The sequence below is a fragment of the Aphelocoma coerulescens genome (assembly GCF_041296385.1).
Source record: "Aphelocoma coerulescens isolate FSJ_1873_10779 chromosome Z unlocalized genomic scaffold, UR_Acoe_1.0 ChrZ, whole genome shotgun sequence".
NCBI classification, from domain to species: domain Eukaryota; kingdom Metazoa; phylum Chordata; class Aves; order Passeriformes; family Corvidae; genus Aphelocoma; species Aphelocoma coerulescens.
Genome location: NW_027184085.1, coordinates 18,942,498 through 18,962,459, shown reverse-complemented (window position 1 = coordinate 18,962,459; position 19,962 = coordinate 18,942,498). Strand labels below are relative to the sequence as shown.

Genomic DNA, 19,962 nt, shown 5'->3' with positions numbered 1-19,962 from the left:
ACAATATCTGGTTTAAAAAATCTTGTGAGACACTTTTGCTGATCAAGACAATGTTTTTAGGTGATGGATAGTTTTGTTTTCATGCAAGCTGTTGAGGTTAGGCTGTCTTCTGACTACTGTCCATGCAACATTGTGTTGCCCACGCAACCTTTTTCGTTAGTCTCCAAAGGCCTTTGACTGCTCTGGGTCACCGTGTCTGGGTGTTTCCTTGCTCTAATTCTTGTAGGCAACCATGAATATTCCTATTCCATACTGTTTGTTGAGTTCTGACCTCCAAGACTGTTGCAAGAACCCTTTGAAAGTCCGACACGTCCACAATCCTTAGAAGGGTATCTGCATAGCAAGTGGAAAAGAGTATTTTTGGAAGTGCCGCTAGCACTGTTTGAAAGCAAAGGTGCTCCCATTCTTGTGTGCTCCCCATGTGCCCAAGCTGTCTGACTGGATCTGCCTCTAGCAGGTGAGTGATCTCAAAAGGAAAAGGTGCTGGGGAAAGTTATCACACAAGTTGTGTAAGCAACGTGCAAGATGGCTTGAGTGGTACCCAAAAGCTTACTCAGATTTTGAGCAGACTCAAATGGGGGCTTGTAATGTACTAATTTCCATGCATTTGTCTCTGGATTCAACATATAAGCACAATGCAAGTGGCTTTGACCACTTTCATGAATGAGCCTGTGGGGTCATTTCCTCCAGCTGTCCCTAAACTTCAGATGCCTCTTTGCTGTCCATTTCCATTCTCCACCCCTTTGTGATTCCTCCACTGAGTACAGAGTACAATAGAAACATCTGGCTTTTCCACCTCACCTCCATTTCAGAAACTGTGTTTCACTTCCACAGTAACTTTGGTCAAGTGTAAACTAATTACTTCTCTTTTTTTTTTTTTTTATTTTTTTTCTTTTTTTTTTTTTTTTAAGTGGAGATCTTTGGGATGCAGAAATAAAAAATGGAGTGTCAGGAGAAATTGGTTTTACTGCTCTATTTAGTTGTTCTGTCTGAGAGGCCTGAGTCTCCAGACAATGGTATAATGTGCCTTCATGAGTTGCCTGATGCTAACACTCATGAGTGTGTTTCATAGTGATCAACCAGACCTTCCATCATGCTGAAGAATGTTAATTTAAACAACAACCTAAGTCCTGTATACCTCCCTGAATATCCCTCAGTGATTTGAAACTTCCAGCTGCAGCTGTATAAATTACCAGCTCTGGACTGGAAAGATTTAGGATGTGGCAGTATAGTTGCTTCCTGGAGTGCTCCAGAAAGTACACATGCCAAGACTGGACTTGGGAGCAGCAGCTTTTGTAATGATACTGTCAGCATGCCTTCTTGGGTAGGAGGAGTGTTCTGAGACTTTAGTTTAAAAAGCACTTAGCACATTTCCTTTAAAGTGGCTTTTGTCACCCTAAAGTTCTGTCGTCGCCTGTCACTGTGCAGCTGCTGCCCGTGTCACACTTCCCAAAGTTCCCGTTGCACTGTGCAGGTCACTGCCAAAGGTGCCAGCACAGCTGGTTCCTGCTCTCTGGGAAGAGCCTCCCAGGGAGGGTGCAGTTGCTGATGTTTACAGTGCTCAGCAGCATGTCCACTATGCCACATGGTAGCCTAAAAAGAGAGGGGGGATGGAAGGGAGGGTGTCAGTTCTAGGTCAGCTGCCTTTAAAATTTATGCCTGCCTACTGCAATGCAAGCAAAATAGGAGCAGAAGGAATGCATTCTTTTGCTGCCTAGGATATCGGCCCAGGACGCAGAGGGTGGGTAGGTTGAGCAAGTGCAAGGCAGCAGGAAACAATGGTAAAGCAAATTAGCTCACGTCAGCATGGGAGAGTGGTGTGGGAGCAGTTCAACTATTGTCAATTGCTGCGTTAAGGGTGAACAAAATAGGATGTTGCAACTCTGCACGGGTGTTATCAGTGTTACTAATATTCTGAACCCAGCAAGGTTAGAGCTGGTGCAATAAAAATTCCATAAAATGGCATTGATTTTGCAATGTTGTTTTGCCATGGCAACTACAGTGACAAGAGCTGAGTGTGCTATACACAAGATGTAACTGTGGAAAAACACCTCTTCCTTTGATAATTATGAATATGTTTCACTTTACTTGCTTACCTCTTCTTTCTTAAGGTGAATATTGTGTTCTTAAGGTAATTATTCACACTTTTTTCCCACGTCCTCTTCCGATAAAACTCCTTTCTGATGTATTTTCATGTTACAAAGACAGCCCCATCTACCTGTCTTTGTCTACTGCAGGTGGAAATTATGGTCTAATTTATCTTCTTTTTTTGAGTACTGAATAGCAACGGGTACATTGCCATTGATTACTTGGTTACGACATGTCTTCGGAAATAAAAAGTCTTGTCTTTTTTTTTTCCATTGTTATTGGCTAGATTAGCAAGATGCTACCTGTGTAAGAAGTCCTGTGCCCCTTTATTTTAAGGAGTCTCCTCTGGAAGTTGAAGTCTAGCTATGCATTTCTGTTTCTGTTTAGCTTCCATGGAGTGACCCCCACTGTGACTATTTAATGACAATTTATGTTGGTTTTCTACTAAGAGATGGGTAAACACAAACCAAGTCCTTGGTAGCAAACTGCTTTTATTGGGATTAATTCAATGTATGAGATTGTCATATTCAGTTAACTCATATGTATTAACTCTTAACTGTAAATTAGGATAGATGACATGGTGGAGCCAACTCAGTGACTCAGCTTGCTGCTAAAGGCAGGGGACAGTCTCAGACATTAGACATCTTTGATCCCTTTCATTCAAAGTATTTAGCTGGCACTTGCACTCCCTGTCTCTTTTTAGAGTTTACCTATAAACTGAGTATTAAAAATAATGCCCTTCCTAAGCAGCTTAAAAAACCCAGTCTGTGTTATCTTTGCAGTGCAGGTAAATAGCAGTCCTTACCCCTCTAGTTCAGTACAGAGCTCTATATTCTCCTTTGCTTGGTTACTAATGATGTGTATACACTTCACAAACACTACAGCTGTAAATAATTCTTACATATCCTTATCAGAACTGTCTCTACCATAGCTGTTTGTAGAGGAAAACCAAACAAAATGGGTAAAAACTCTGTGTGTTACGAAGATGTTGGCTTGTAGATGAACGAGCAGGGAGCACAAGGGGGTATAAGTTAGCATGATTGTGCAGCATGGCTGAAAATACTAGATTGTGTTACTACTTTCTAGCCCCTAGTTCTTGTTTTGTTTAAAGTGACCCAAAGCTCAGTTGATCTGGTCTTTAAGGAAAATCTGAAATGCTGCAGAAAGTTTTCTAGTTGCATAATAAGGTAAGGAGGAAAAACGAGAGTCTAAATCCTTTGGGGAAGGAGGGTATTAACCTGAGTTGGATATGGCCCAATTACTGAATCAATGCTTTACCAAAGGCCTTTGATAAGGGTAATGACACACCATTATCTAATGGAAGTGAGGTTGCATTAACAACCTGATTTTGACTTCTAAGTGAAAGTTGTCGTGCTATATGTGCCACAGGAGTCACTGTGTAAGCAGGTCTAGGTGACATTGTGAGTTGGTGTCACTCAGCTGGAATCAAACTTAAAGAAGCTAAGTGTAAGTTGTGCACTGGGGCACCAAGGAGAAGAGCTTCTGTTCTCAGCTGTGTGAGGAGCCACTCACTGCAGCAGAGGAGTAGGTAGGTGAGACTTGTTGGCTGACATTTAAATGCTCAATAAAGATCTTTTGTTAAAGGCACGGGAGCACTGAAAACAAGTTAAAATCTTAGAAACTTTTCCCTTTCTAATGTTTTCGGTTTTCTCTAAAACATTGGAAGTAGGGGGAGAGAAAATTGGTGAAGATATGCTGATGTCCATGGTGCTCACTTCCTAAGTGAAATTGAGAACTTTTTCAGAGACGTGCGCAGAGTCTCATACTTGATTTAAACTGGCTTCAGACTTGTAAAGAAACTTCCTTCCAGGCTATGATTGCAGGGACTGTTTAGACTTGATAAGTCTTTCTGTGTGATTGGGAGATTAGTCCCTAGGATCATTTCACATGCATCCCTGCAACCTCAGGTGATACATTTAAGATACTGGTGATGACAGGTCTTTTCCTGCCTTACTGTAGTACAGTGTAATTTTTGTGGCTTCACATCTCATCTTGTAGAGTGTCCCTTGTGGTTTGTGATGGACAGAGTGATGACTTGTTGAGGCGGAGCATGTGACGTTCTTGACTAGGGATCTAGTACAGGATTGTCTGTGAGTAGGCGGGACTGGATGATGATGTGGCCTCCCTACATGACTTCATTATCAGCTTAAAGGGATCTATGACAGGGCTGTTATTCCCACTTTTCTTACTTCCTGTGGCATGTCAGTTTGTGAGTCTTAATGTTTCCTTTGCACAGGCCAGTTCAGCATTTCAAGTTTCAGTTGACTGAGAAATAATAATTTTTTTCTTTCTCAAAGCCTAAGCTTTCATTTGGGTTGGTGAGCTGCTGTGGCTTATTCTGCAGCTGCCCAGACCAGACCTATTGGCAGTGATGCTGTGGGACTGGACTGCACGCGGGGCCTTCCTCATTCAGATACTGGGGACTGGTCCAGTGTATGTGATGTAATTCTGGCTGGGAGCTGGGTACAAAACAGGGCTGTACTCCTGAAATAGTTCCCATAAGAGGGGGATTTTCCATGCCTGTTGTTGGTGTACAGCTTTGCTGTGAAGTCTTCAGTACCTGTTCCTCCAATAATTTATAGAGAGGTGTGGAAGGAAATACAAACTGGTCTTTACCCAGCAGCAGAGTGGGAAATCCATTAGACAGAAAACCAGTGTGAAGTGTGGTTGAAATTAAACCTGTTTTCACTCATTCTGCTACTTAGAGTACTTCAGTCACGTAGGTGAATAACAGATTTGGTGCTAGTTTAAAAAGCAAACGATTAAGTAAAGAGGTGCTATGTAAAAAATTCAGTAAGGGCAACTGCACAAGATAAGCATTAGATCTCTTATTGAACAGTTCCAGTGAAGAATTTTATAAGTAGATGTTCTAATAAAGTTTCTAAACCTCAGTCATCTGTTTTTAGGATGCCCGCTGTCATCTAGCAGAGGCAGTGTTTATAAGCAAAATGGAAAATGCCATCTAATTCTAAGGAGGATGTAGCAAACTTGCATGTGAGATGAATCTCTCAAAAACTGGGCTGGATGGTTGAGAGAACGCATAAAGATTGGAAAAGGTGACAGAAACTTCTCTCAGCAAAATCCATAACAACAGGTGACACCCAGCTAAGTTTAAAACTTTGTTGCAGAATATGGGTGAGTAATCCGTGTAATATAATAGGCAGTTTGTAGCTGCTTGCCATGTAACATAAGGGAGTACTGTAGTTAAAAAAACTGCAATTATGTAACACACAGCCTTGGGAAATAGGAAGGGCAGAGCCGGTATTTCCCAGGTAAAGCTTAAGATACAATCTGTGAAACGTCCTAATTTAATTACCTTCTGAACTTCAAGAGCAGAATTAACAACAGTATACAAAGTGATTCTGAAGCATGAAAGTTTCATAATTGTGCCTGAATCTGTAAGCCAGTATTACTGCCATTTCTTAAGCTATAATTTTGAAATCAGACCTGCATGGGTCAATGCTTTCTGTAGGCTCTCCCACTTTTCCAGTGGGGTCTGCAGGGTGGACGATCCTCCAATCACAACTCTCTTACCAGGCCAGGTGTGATACTCCAGAACCTTTGATTTTGGGACTCATCCTGGGTAGAAATTAGACCACTGAAGTCTGCACTGGTTTGTCATAATCTCCAGACATTTTCTGAAGCACCCCTGTAAAAGTATCTTGTCTGTCTTTTTAATAATTAGCTTTGTTCTCTAATGTAAATTTTTAATGTTAAGTGCTTTCACATTGAATTGAACATTGTTTTTTTGGAGTGACAGAGCTTATATTAGATTGTTTCATTCTGGGCTTTTTTTGGTTTTTTTTTTTTTTTGTGAAGTTCTTTCGTGTGTTTATTTTGTTTAGTAGCCATTAACATAAAACAATTGTTATAAAATTACTATTTAAAAGCAAATCTTGATATCTGTTTTATTATTTAAAACTATGTAGGGGGAATAAATGAGCATAAAGAATGGCAAATATCTTTCATGTGGGTTAAACAAAGGAATGTGAGAAACTTCTTGTTCTCATTTAAAAATTAGGAATGTTTGAGGCATACCAGTAATTCCCATTACAAAAATCACTAATAGTTTTGTGAGCTAAGTGAACTTGAGCACTTCCAATAGCTTGTTTCCTTGCCACTTGTCATCGTCAGACATTCTCATATGGTTTGCTGTAGTATTTGTGGCGTTTTTGGGTAGTGTAAACAATCTTATCTGTGCTTGCCTCTCCAGTAAAGGTAATGGTCAACTTGGAATTGGTTCTGCCAAGCTGTATGCCTTAACTCAGCTGCAGTTAGTGGGCTCTTCTAGCTGTCTGCTGAGCTGCAGGGAGCCAGAGCACAGATTACTTTGCTCTTTTCCTCCTTTGCCTCACTTAAATCTCCTTTTTTTTATAGTGGTGGAGACACATTTGTTTAAAGATGTCTTCAGAAATTATGCTGCTACACTGACTTGAACTTAGGTGCACAGTATTTCCATTGACAAAAAGAAAAGTAGCACTTATTTCTTTTGAAGAGCTGAATATCTTGCATGTTTTTGAGGTGATTTTGACAGTTGTTTTCCAAATGCATGTGTTTTGAACTGTTATTTAGAACTTTTCAAGCTGGGCAGACTACTTACATGACTGCATTTTTGAGTTTATTTAAATTGTTTGCGATATGTCATTCAAAATAACCCGATTTTGAAAACGAGTCTGCTAGTGTTACCTAATTTTGAGAGAGTTTGCTACAAACTGGACAATTTCTTGTGCATTTTAATGGCATTTTAAAATTGTGATAAGAGCAGAAAGGGGAAGATTGGAAATAAAAGTGCTGGTGTACTGGTTCTGTAAGTACATTAGCAGGTAGGTAAACTGAATGTATGTTTTCCTGACTGAACTGTGACTCAACAAATGGTTAATGGGCTGATGAGCTTATAGTATGAAGAACTAAAACTGTGTATTTAACAAATGGCCTTCTCTGGCCCCAAGTCTTTGACCCTTCAGGTGAACTCTTTCCAGTCACACATTTAGAAGACAATTTCTGTAGCCTACAAAACTGCCAAACCTTTTGGAAGATTGCATTCTTGTCAAAGCATTATCAGGTTACTTCTTAACAACACAGTTGTACTATAAAAAACAGTCTTTCAAAAATAGTTTGTTTTTCTTGATGAAGCACAAGCTAGTTGTTTATCTTGTGTGGAATTATGTGGTTTCCTTTTTTTTTTTCACTCTTCTATTAAAAAAAACCCAGGCCTCAATCATATTATTTTCCAGTGTGTATGAATATGTGCATAAACTAAGTGTAACAAGGTAAGACAAAACAATTTCCATGCTGCCATTAGCCCTCCTTTTTGTAGGTGGTTAACAAAAAAATTATCCTGCAAACCTAACACTAATGTAAAGTATTGTTCACAGAAATGGATTTATGCAGGAAAACTGGGTAGCTAGTTAAGAAAACAGGTAGAATTGTAAAGCACATTGAAAGTGAAATAGTAATGTCATATATAAATGTTGGTTTTAAATAAACCTTTTAACTGTAGGAAAGTTCTGAACAGCACTTTATCTTGCAGACATTATTTCTTAAAGTAATTGGGTTTAACTTACTGTATTTTGCTTCAGATTAATTGATCAGTCACTATTGAATGGTGAGGCTGGGGCTGCTTTCTGTGTAAATCCGTCTCTCAAGGATAGTTACTGAACTCCAGAAACTTTCAGAAGATGTTTGGTAACTGTGGTGGAGTTGTATCTTGCTTGATTATGAACAGAAAAGAAATCTTGAAGGCTGAGAGCCTCTGCTATCTAAACTTTTGAGGACTATTTTAAAGGAAGAGGAGCTGTGAGTGCTGGGGTCAGGAGAGGTGGGACATATCCCTTGCCATCAGTATGGCAGGGTCCAGATTTCACTGTCGTCTGCCTTTCTACTAAAGGCAGAAGAAATCTATTGGAAATAGTCTGATTCCAGATAAAAATCTTGCTTTTGGCCTCAATGCCTAGCAGGTATAAGCATTGCTATTTAAACACTGACAGCATGTTTGTCTGACTTCTGATGCAAAAATTAAAGTGAAGTTGAGAAGTCAAGTGGGTAAATGCAAAGAATTGTCTATTTGTGAGTTTGCAGTTGTTGAATGACAACTGTAAGAGGGTGTAACAATCAACACCCCAAGCCCATTGTAGTGGGTTGACCCAGTCTTGGTGCCAGGTACCCACCAAAGCCTCTCTCTCATTCCCCTTCACAGCTGGACAGGGGAGAGAAAATGCAGCAAAGAGTTCATGGTTTTAGATAATGATTGGGAAAGATCACTCACCAGATACCACCATGAGTGGAACAGACTGGAATTAGAGGTATTAACTGAATTTATTGCTAACTAAATTAGAGCACGATAGTGTGAAGTAAAATGAGACCTTAAAACACCTTCCTCCCACCCCTCCCTCCTTCCCAGCTCTGCCTCCTCCACTCCCAGCAGTGCAGGAAGACAGAGAACGGGGGTTATGGTCAGTTCATCACATGTCATTCCTGCTGCTGCTCAGGGAGAGGCATCCTTCCCTGCTCCAGGGTGGTGTCTCCCCCATGGGAGACAGTTTTCCATCAATTATCCAATGTGAATCCATCCCATACAACAGATCTCTATGAACTGCTGCAATGTGGGTCATTCTTCCACAGGGTACAGTCCTTCAGCCACAGCCTGCTATTCTGTGGGCTTCTCTCTCCATGGGTTGACAGCCTCCTCCTCCTCCTCAGGCATTCATCTGCTCCAGCATGGGTCTCTTCCACAGGCTGCAGGTGGATCTCTGCATCCCCAGGGACCTCAGCTCTGGTACTTGGAGCATCTGTTCCTCCTTCTCCCCTGACCTGGGTGTCTGCAGGGCTCTTCCTCTCACATATTCTCACTCTTCTCTTCTCTGGTGGCAATTACAACTGCACAAAAGTTGGGTGTTCTTTCTTCTTCTATCTGTTATCACAGAGCTGTTACCACCATTTCTAATTGGCCTAGCCTTGGCCAGCTGCACATCCATCTTTGGGGCTACCAAGGATTGGCTCTGCTGGACACTGAGGAAGCTTCTCACAGCCTCTCACAGAAGCCACCCTGTAGCCCCCCAACTACCAAAGCTTGGCTATGCAAACCAAATACACAGATATCAAATGGCAATTAATTTAGTGACAGCAACTACACTGAATTTTCTGGATTTTTAAGAGCTTGTTTTGAAGCAGATTTCTTGTTTAACTTTAGTCTTGGTCAGCATGTTGAGTTAGCCAGTCTGAGTTCCAGTAATGTGAGGGTGGGAAAACTGAGTGGCAGTGAAATCAGTAAACTACTTTTCTTACCAAAGAACCAGTTCAATGTAATGTGATTATTTGTATTCAATATTTAGTGAATGAATATACTGAATATATTTTTTGAAAAACAGAGCCATACACTGCACAAAGGTTTCTGTAGGCTTTGGCAGAATTTTATTATAACCATTGCATGAAGTACTTTCAGTTTGTCATGCTTTTTCTCTTGACAAACTGTTCTCCTGTGTCTGGAACTGAAAGAATACTGGATTAAAAGGATAATTTATTGTAATCAGTCTAACAATTTAATACAATGGTTATTTATAAAGTAAACATTTTTCAGTGGTTCCTCCCCAGCACCAGTTATGGCTGAATTGCTTGGCTGTCACAGTTGAGCACTCTGAAGTACCTGGTGTTCAGGACAGGGTTGGATTTATGTGTGTTTGATATCATCCATAGTTGGCTTATGGAGCAAGGTGATAATAATATTTATAACTTGCCTCTAACCATAAAATCCTTTCTCTCATGTGATCACTAGTGTCAAAAGCAAGAGGGCTCCTCATGTTTCCATTGGTAAAGAAAGAGGATGCCCCCTACTTCTTGTTGTGTCACCACCTTTATCAGCATAGAGTGCTGAAGCAAACATTGTAACATGAACACAGGATGTGTGAAAATGGTCAGCATGAAGGCAGTGACATTGAACTGGGAAATGCTGATGCTGGAGGATGATTTTCTAGAAAATGTGAACTTAAAAGAGACTTGCAGAGGGAATATTTTCCAAATGTGAAATTGATGGTGGTTTCAGATATTCAGAGACACAGGACAGAAGTGCAACTAGGAAAACAAGTGGGGTAGCAAAATGAGAATGGAGATGAGGTAGATCAGATGAACTCTAATGGAGGCGGCCTTGTCTGTGTTGGATCTTGCAATGAAGGGTGAGTGTCACGGCTAAAAACTCCTGTGAAATAGCAGTGAATAGGATGTACTTGTAGAAGCGGAAATAAGGGTGAAATTGTTTTTCTGGACTATTCAGGTTAAGATAAATGAGAAGATGATAGTGGGGAGATATGAGGAGAGAGACGCATTACTATCATCAGGGAAGAACTAGCTCTCTAAGCCTGCCACTGACTTAGCCTGGAGGAGATGCAGAAGGGCTGCTAGAGAAAGGAAGCTGGTTATCAAGATGTGCTGCAGCCTGAAATAATAAATAAATACTACTAATAAAGGTGAATACAGTGTGAAGATTGCATGGAGGTATTGGGAGAATTCATATGGTAAAGTGAGACAATGAGTGGGTATGGGAGAGACACTGTCAAATGTGCTGGGATTTTTAAAAGGTATTTTTTAGGGGGAATGAGGCAAGGGAAGAGCTGATGAGTGCTTGATAGTGGAGCAAAAATCAGTATTCATATAAGCATACTTCTTTGAAAAGTTTTACATAAGTAGGAGGTACTGCATGCAGAGTGGATGTGTTGAATAATTTTTGAGGGTTAATGGTATTACCATTGGTACTATGACATTCCATGATCCTGGTGTGGAAACAGTTGATTCATCAGAGTGGGATTTGCATACTAACATTGCTAATTATTGTATTTAAAAGGAGTATGCTGACATATTGGTACTTTTTCTTCTTCCCACATACCTTAGAAATACTTCTTTGTTAGAATTTTTTTTTCCCCAATAATAAATGTTGCAAAGCTGAACTTCTTCACATATTATTGGCTTGGACTTTAAGTGGAGATGGTGATAAAAATTAATTTAAGCATCTGTTGTTTATTCATATTTACTCCTTAACTGTAATGGTTAACCACATCACAGTTTATTGAGGTAATACTTTATGGCACGGAAGCACCTGGTTTGTATGTAGAGATTACAAAATCATATTGTTGTGCATAACAGCCCAGCTATAAATTAGACCCAAGGATAGTGGGACGTAACCAGCTAATGCTCCCTGATCTGTATTTCACATATGGTGTTCTGTTAGCCTTTTCTCTTTTTTTACCACTCTGTTTCCTGAAAATCTTTCCCAAAAAAACTTTACAATAGTCTTTATTTTATTGACAAAAATCCATATTTCTGTTTTGTTTTCTGCAGGCAGCATCATAAAATCTTTATCAAGTGAAAATGGCCTTTAGCAATCTGACATCAAAGGCTATACTACTGTATGATGAATGGATTAAAGATGCTGGTGAGTCATTTAAATCTAAAACGTACTAACTCCCATTAATTTTGAATAGCAATGTGTAGCTATGCTGGGTGTGCTGTTTATCAACTTAAAAGTAGCTTTGTCGTCCTATGAATATTTTTAAGACTTGTCAGGTTACTTATTAACATGGCAGTCTAGTTTCTGCATTTTAAAAGAGGAAATTAACAAAACTCAGGTAGTTTATGGACATAAACTCTGAGTAAATAAAGTGCAGACAGTGATTCTCCTGTAAGTGTCTCTGGCTTGCCAGAATATATCGTTTGAGTTTTTCCTATGGTGCTGAATGTATAGTTTTAACTCTTTTTCATTACCAAACAATTGCATTTTATCAGTTAATTAATGCAGGCACATGGTATCACTGTATTTTGCTTTTGCGAAATGAAAAAAAAAACCAAAAACCGAAGCCCTGATAAGTTTCAGTACTTTGAAATTAGTCCTCACAGTAGTTAACTCTGTCACAGTGGTGTTTCGAAAAGGGATGTTATTCTCTTGTTGCGATTAGTAAGGGATATTAATCACACTTTGCTTTTATGTTGCCACTCTGTTATTCTGTATGTTTACCAAAAGCTGATAGAGAAGATCTCAATTTTGGGGTCAAGACCCATCTGTTGCAGTGTTTCTCACTGTGGTAGACAGATAGTGACAAGGATTAGCTAATTCCTGGAAAAAAACTGACAAGTGGTTAAGGTTTGATAGGTAAGATTACTGATTTATCTTTTCCAGCATAGCTGAGCACCACTTTTCTTGTTCTGTCGAAGCACAGCATACAAGTGAGAAGGGAGTTCAACCAGTATGACTCATGGGGTGAAGTGGATTGGGGTGGAGCAAGCATTTCTGCTGCAGTGTCCATGATGGCAGAACTTGAGTTCTTTGTCTCCATGCCCAACAGTGTTTGTATTTGGCATTTTGTATCATAGTGTTAGTGGTGGAACATGATTTTCTCAGGATCAGGCAGGGAAGAACAGCGGAAAAGGTTTGGTAGGAGCAAGGCAAGGCTGGATGCAGAAAAAACATTCAGTTATAAAGTGCTGGTGGTTCTCTTGCAGTGCAAAGGAGCAGATTCCTTATGCTGTGGGTCACACAGTCCTCCTTGGTCTGTAGGCAGCAGCACTGGCACATTAAAAGCTGTGAGCAGCATTATAATGTGGTCTCCTCCTCAATCTGTTTTTACCCTTCCAGTGGCTGTTAACCGCATCAGAGGGTCTCATAGGTGAAAGGTTGCTTGAATGCTGTGGGTTGAAAATTTGCTGACTTGAAACATTTGATTATGAATTAAACACTTGACAAAAATAACAGTACAATAACTTTACCCTTAAAATACAGCAGCAAACCATGAAGGCAATAGTTTACTGAGTCAGTAGTTAAGTTTGGGATCATTCTGAACCAAATCTTCCAAAAGTCAGTATAAAAAAAAATAAAAGAAAATAAAAATTACATGAGGTTTGTATCAGTTCACCTGCTTATGGAGAAATGTGGCAGTCTTTGGTGAGCTGGGACTCAGAACCACAGAAGGATGCAGTGGAATCATGGTGATGCTCAGATGAAACACCTGCCAGCCTCATCTGCAGGGAAAAGGAGTGGGGTGTGCTTAGAAGGAGGTGCCTCTGCAATACGGCTCTCTGGGATAACTGTGGAGTAACTTACAACACTTGCTTATCATATTACAACTTTTTTGTTGTATGAAAGTGTGTGCTTTGTCATGCTGTAAAGGCAGAAAATCATGTCACTCAATATTCTGTGTCTCCTTCTCATTATATGTGAAAAACTGATGCAGAAGGAAGTTAAGCCTTGTTATCTATAGGTTAAGCCTTGTTATCTAGTCAGTATGGATTTGAGGTGAATGGACTCTGAAACATGATTGGTGACAGAAAAACCTAGACCATCAAGAATTAAATACTTTTCTGTAGCTGTTTCAGTAAGTACTGGAGACATCTGATTTCTTTTTTTTCTCCCCCATATTCCCTCTAGATCCAAGGCTGGAAGGCTGGCCACTCATGTCTTCACCTTTTCCAACAACTTTTATCATTGGAACCTATGTTTATTTTGTCACTTCCTTGGGACCCAAACTCATGGAAAATAAAAAACCTTTTGAACTCAGGCAGATCATGACGTTTTACAATTTTAGTGTGGTAGCCCTCTCTTTATATATGACTTATGAAGTAAGTACTGTGTTTGTAAAGTATTTATGTATTTCATGTCTTTAACAATTAACTTTTAATAAATTTATTAATATAACTCCCACACTGCAATTCTCAAAAAAATATTATTGTCATGGCAGTAATTATATTCTTCCAAGCTGTATGCTAAATTAGTTATTCTTTTAAAAAGGGAATAACTCATACCTAGAAAGAGAGAATGTGAAACATTTTGTGTCATTATATATAATTTAAAAAGTTTGAAGTTTTCATATTTGAATTCTTTGTACTGCAGCAGGTAAAGCAGACAATATGATTTTCTTAGTATTTTGTAATTGTTTCTGTCCTACTAGGTGATAGTGTGACCACGTGCCCTTAAGGGGAAGGAACAACAACTGATGTTTCAAATGCTGTATAGAGTATGTCTGCTGTGAAATAATCCTCAGTTAAGATCTGCCTTTTAAATGACAGAAATCAATGGCAGATGTTAACAAAATCGAATTCAAGGCATTTTTGTCCTTTAAACATACAAACAAAATCCCTCTAAACAAAAAACCTCCAACATCTGTCCCCTGCTTTCCCCCTGAAGCCCAAATTATGAGTATCTTTAACACAGATTTTCCCCACAGCCCCAAAATAGCAAATTCTCTTTATTCTGAAAGCAGCGTTGAGATTTTGCTGCTGTTGGGCTTTACTTGTTTGTTGGGGTTTGGTCAGCTTTGGTGGGGTTTTTTGAAGTGTAGCTATTTGTTGATGGTGTTGTGTGGATGACAGCCTTACACGTGTGCTTGGTGAAGCATCCATATTCTAGTACTGACCCTCTGTGGGACTCTCAGGCTATGTGGCTATTTCAGGTTTGGCAAACTAGTAATAAAAAGCTGTCAGATTATTGTGCCAAATTAACAGGGTATGTTCCTGTTAGCTTGATTTGCATTAATCCTATCATGAGTTACAGTGAGCTACCTGACATTTCTTCTAACCTCTCTAAAGGCACTACAGGAGCAGCTACTTTGTGTCATGACTGTTGTTCAGAAATTGGTGGGCAAGATGAATGCTTTTGCTATTTAGACAATTTTTTTTAAAATTGCCAAACTTCCTTTTGGAATTTGGTTCCAGGTTTGGTTTTGGTTATAGACCTCAGAAACAAAAAAACAAACAAGCCCCACCAAAAAACCCACAAAGAAACAATCAAAGAAAAAAATTAAACTTCTGTTAGTGTCTGACACTACCAAAGTATTCAATAAGTCTGCTGTCAAGACTTCCATGTTACAATTTCATGAAAGAGTGCATGGACAGAGTGTAAATGATTGAATTTCTGCTATTATCTGATGGTAAGCAAGAAGATGATTCTTTCCCTTTTTGGAACCAAGTCACTTGGTGGGTATTTTAGTACTGTACAGTCTTGCTGGTGTTCCAAAAAAAACATGGTTTTTTTAAGTAGTCAGTTCTTTTAGGAAGTTAAAAGGACTAAAGCCTTGCTTCTGTTAGGAGATGTGAAGTTCTTACCATGCATGAGCGGATGGTGATGATGAGAAGCACTTTGTAAACAGATACAAAATACAGATGTCATAGTGGCTGGCAGTAGAATAAGCCAAGTATAATACTAATACTGTTGCTCCTGTCCAAACTTTAATATATTCCAAGAGAAAAGATTAAATTATATTTGGTACATATAATCCTTTGGTCATATGTGTGCTCTCAGTTGTAGCTTTTCATCACTTGTATGAGCGGAAAACTTATAGAACCATGCTGTTTAAGTAAGCAGAATTTTAGAAATTATGGTATTAAATATATATTGTGCATATTGATTTGTACCTTGTCTTTAATGATAATTAGCAATGGCTTTCTGTTGTGCTGGTTTTGTTAGAGTATTAAGATGGTGTGTTGTATTCTTTTTAGTATTAAGATAGCTGTGATAGCAATTTTCAAAAGAATTATATTTGGTTTTGTGGCCTGATTTACACAGGAAGTTGTTTTTAACACTGGTTTTAAAATGCATTTGTTTCTTCTCTTCAGTTACTAATGCTGAAATAATGGGTGTAGGAAGAAAACTCTTGTCTATGGGTGGGGTGCTGGAACTACAAATTCATTAATCTGCAACAGCAAAGGATTTTGTGGTAGCTATCCTGCACAGAGGTAGATGATTGACAACGTTGCTGATTTAAGGTGTTTTTAATATTGTTTTTCCCCTACTGCTTAGTGATTGCAAAAGTAATCCAAAATTAATGAATTTTTCAAAAGATGTAAAGTTAATCTTTGCCCTTTCCTTTTTCTTTCCTCCAGTTTCTTATGTCAGGCTGGGCCACAGGATACTCATTCCGTTGTGATATCGTTGACTACTCGAGGTCACCAACAGCTCTAAGAGTAAGTTGACAAAGATGAATTGTTATCATAGAACCATAGAATAGTTTGGGTTGGAAGTGACCTTGGAGATCACCTAGTTCCAACATCCCTGATATGAGCAAGGACACCTTCCACTAGACCAGGTCATTTAAAGTAGTGTGTTATACATTTACTTTATTTTTAGAAATGCGTTTTGAACAGCCTGCTTTTTGAATGCACTGTTGTAGAGTGGAGTGCACTACATGGAAATGCCCTCTTGCATAATGTAGAGCATGTGAGTTAACTGGAGGGATGGGTTGGTTCGTTGGTTCATTGGTTGGGATAAAGAAAGAGGCAAGGAATTCATTGGCTTGTTCTTGTTGATTTAAAAATTCCTTCAAGTTTAAAAATTGTTTTGTGTTTTTAAATAAAAAATAAAAAACAAACTGTACATTTAAATATTTCTGTCAACCTTGGAACATCACTTGCCCCAGTAATTTTCTTTATATAGATACTTATTTGTCCTGCTCAGTTTTGTTTATGACTTCTATGATTTGACAATTTGATTTTTACTCTTGCAGATGGTGCGAACTTGTTGGCTTTACTACTTTTCCAAGTTCATTGAATTATTAGACACTGTAAGTATTTGTAGCCTAATAAAAGAAGTGGTTCTGTTTCCTTTTCACAGTAGAAGAACTGGTGCTGTTCAGGGCTGAGGATATAAGTTGTTTTTTATTTAGTCCTCCAAGCTTCAATTATTAGAATGCCATCAGGATGTTTACCCCTATTATCTCTTTGTATCTTATTGTCTTGTTACACTGTTCTTCCTTCCTTATCAGGAAAAATGTTAATGAGGGAAGACATCTTTAAATATTTAGGAAGTCTGGATAACTTGTCTGTTTAACAGCTGAGTACACTAATCTGTTATACTATGGCAATGCTTGTCTCAACACTGCAGATAAAAACCAGTTGATTATTCTGAATATTTTTTTCACATCATCTTCAGATTTTATCTTCCCCATTCGTATCAGCAGCAGCTCTAAATGCAAGACAAAATTGCCATAACTACTTGCTCTAAATTCATGAGATTGCCGTAAGTGTCATGACTATAGAGATGTCTGATGTCAGGCTGGCAGTCTAACCTGTTTCAAAGAAAGTCTGACCAGCAATGCATTGAAGCAGAATGCAGACCTTGCTCACCAGCAGCCGCCATGTACCTTTCTCTCTTCCCAAGACTGGCACAAAATAGGATTGACTGAGATATTTTCAAACCAGCTTCTGGGTGTTGGAATCAGCAGTTCTATTTGCCCTATTGTTTGGGGCACAACAGTGTTGGTTCAGGAGCTGACTCATGAGCATTGAGGATGTTCTACATCCTCTGAGCAAAGCCGCCCATCTGACTTTCATCTGCAAATGTTCATGATTCAACACTGGAAGATCTTACTGACTAAACCAAATGGAATGGTAATGGAAGTGTCAGGAATGCTAAAACTGGAAAATCCTGACAAGTTTATTCCTCTATTTGCCTTTATTCCCCACAGGTTACAGTGCTCCTTTTTAATTAGTCCTGAGCCTGATTTTTTTTTTAATTTGTTTTGTTTGAATACAGACAATTAGGCTTCTCATCAGCTTTTTTGTTTTATTGCAAAGTAACTTCTTAGCTGTATTTAAATCAGCTGATTCCAAATGTTTTCTCTGGCACACCAGACTTCTTTTCTTCTGTGTTTGCTTGCCATCTGATACTACCCTTTCCATGACCTGACTTCTCCTTACAATTTTCTTGCTGTCTTCCCTTAATGCTTCCCTTGATGCCTGTCCTTTAAAATGTGGCCTGTCAATATCAATTAAGAATACCTACCTATATTCTGTACAATTTTGATGTTTTCCAATGGTAGCTAAGTCAGAGTTCGTAATAAAGTGCTATTTCTCTAACATAGTATTTTCTGTTAGTCCCTCAGTTAATTTTCTTATAGGGCCTTTCATTAATAGTTCAGGGGACTTAAAATCTGGTGCTTGTAGAGACTTCTCAATCCAAGCAAGTCCATCTTACACTGTTACACTTACTACTGCACATGTAGGTGATGGCTCAACCTTTGATATTTGGTTTCAGAACTTGCCTTGGCTTTTGAGATTTCACAGGTGGATTTTACATACTGGTTTTAAGTTTTTTTGAAAACTAGTTTGCATAGCCAGACACTCATTCAGTTTTCCTTCTTCTTCCAACACTGTAACTGCGAAGAACTTTTATATGTATAGTAGTGAGCAACCAGCACTGATGCATACAGTTTTCTTTAAGTATGTTGGGCTTGATTATCTTCCGTAACATTCTGTTCATTAAAAATCTGTTTCAGATATTTTTTGTGCTGCGTAAGAAAAACAACCAAGTTACATTCCTGCATGTCTTTCATCATTCCATCATGCCATGGACCTGGTGGTTTGGAGTCAAATTTGCTGCAGGTAGTGGATAGAGAGTGGAGTTTCAGTTGAATGTATCTTCTGGTAGTAAAAGTTTACCTATGGTAGACAAAAAAAGAAGAAGAAACAGAATTAAAAACCTTGGAAGCATCACTGGTTTTAAATTTAGATTTCTGCAGTATTTTATGGAACAACTGAGATCACCATAATTATTTAAATGGGTGGGGATTACTCATTTTTCCTATTTGACAGCATTTTGTGCAGTGTTGATTTCTTACGGGGGAAAGAGGTGCAGAGAAGAGAGTTGTGTACAAGCAAAAAACATTATTAGATGAAAAAGAGAAGTGATGGCAAAATCATAAGTGCTAGGGAAGATAGATGAAGCAAGTAACTCTGTTGAAACTACTTCAAAACCATTTCTCCCCCTGAAATGTTAGAACTGAGTTGGAGGGGAGGACTGCATTCACTTTTTTTCCTGTTTAAGAATTATTCAGCCTTTGTTGCAGTTATTTTTACTGGCTTTAGGTAGTATGTGTGGGATTTATTTACATCTAATACTTCAGCTTTCACAAAACTACACAAATATTTTTCTGGACCTTCTTTATTAAGAAACATATTTGAATTGTTTTGAATTTAAATTCTTTGACCACTATCAGTTTACCTTCACTTTCTCCTTTCCTGCTTGGTGTGTCTATGCATGCATTTTCCTATGCTATATTATCAGTGTGCACCACTAATAAAGACAACTTACCATGAGAATAGTCTGAAAAGCACAGAGTAGAGAAATGCAGTCATTTATTAATCCATTTTTGGGACAGGTTAGGCTTTTTTAAGAGTTTCTACTGAAAAATAGCAGCATTTTGTACATGTTTATTTACTTCTCCTGGAAACATACTTTGTGGGGTTTTTTTGCTTGTTGGTTTTGGTTTTGGTTTTTTTTGGTTCCAGAAAATTGGTGATTAATTGATGAAGCAGTTGTTCCATTGCTTTTCAATCTGATCTGTTAATGTCTGTTTATGAATACAAAAATAAGACTTGGAAGCACTCCAGAAAATTTGTAGATCTTTTGAACCTTTCCAGTGTGCAGCTTTTCCTTGTGTATAAACGGATATACTTCTGTTGTATTTGTTGAGTTTCTGTTATTAGGAAAGTGGTGGATTGATTATGTATTTCTCAAATCTTGCTGAGCAGCTGGTATTAATAATAAAACTGTGAATGGTGGTCTCAGCATACACCCCAGTGTGTTTATAGGTCTGCAAAAGGAAACCTGCAGCGAATAGCAGTCCCTTCTCTTCAACCTTGAAAATTTTCCACTTATAGGTGACTAACTTTCTGCTTTTTATCTGGACGTTGGATCAGTATACCAGCTACAGGCTTCTGATTTGGCATCAGATTCAAATTTCCTGTGTGATAATTTGACAAATACTTTCAGCAAAGTGTGCAACAATTGTTTTGTGCTCTGCTAGTAATAGTCCCTCATGTTTATGCAGAGCTCTGTTTATTCCAAAAACTCTATTGCTTATCTTTACACTTATCTTTCCA

General features: G+C 38.7%; 1 protein-coding gene across 2 annotated transcripts in view; it reads left to right on the top strand.

Annotated features, from left to right (window-relative positions):
• Nucleotides 1-19,962, top strand: part of ELOVL7 (ELOVL fatty acid elongase 7) — a 31,928-nt gene that overhangs the window by 8,107 nt on the left and 3,859 nt on the right. The window contains exons 2-6 of one of the 2 annotated variants that reach the window (XM_069002010.1): nt 11,437-11,530; nt 13,517-13,707; nt 15,967-16,047; nt 16,587-16,643; nt 18,357-18,462. In XM_069002010.1, coding sequence (XP_068858111.1) covers nt 11,467-11,530; nt 13,517-13,707; nt 15,967-16,047; nt 16,587-16,643; nt 18,357-18,462 — 499 coding nt within the window. In that variant the 5' untranslated portion in view covers nt 11,437-11,466. The remainder of the gene's footprint in view (nt 1-11,436; nt 11,531-13,516; nt 13,708-15,966; nt 16,048-16,586; nt 16,644-18,356; nt 18,463-19,962) is intronic. The other variant, XM_069002011.1, reaches the window with a different exon arrangement.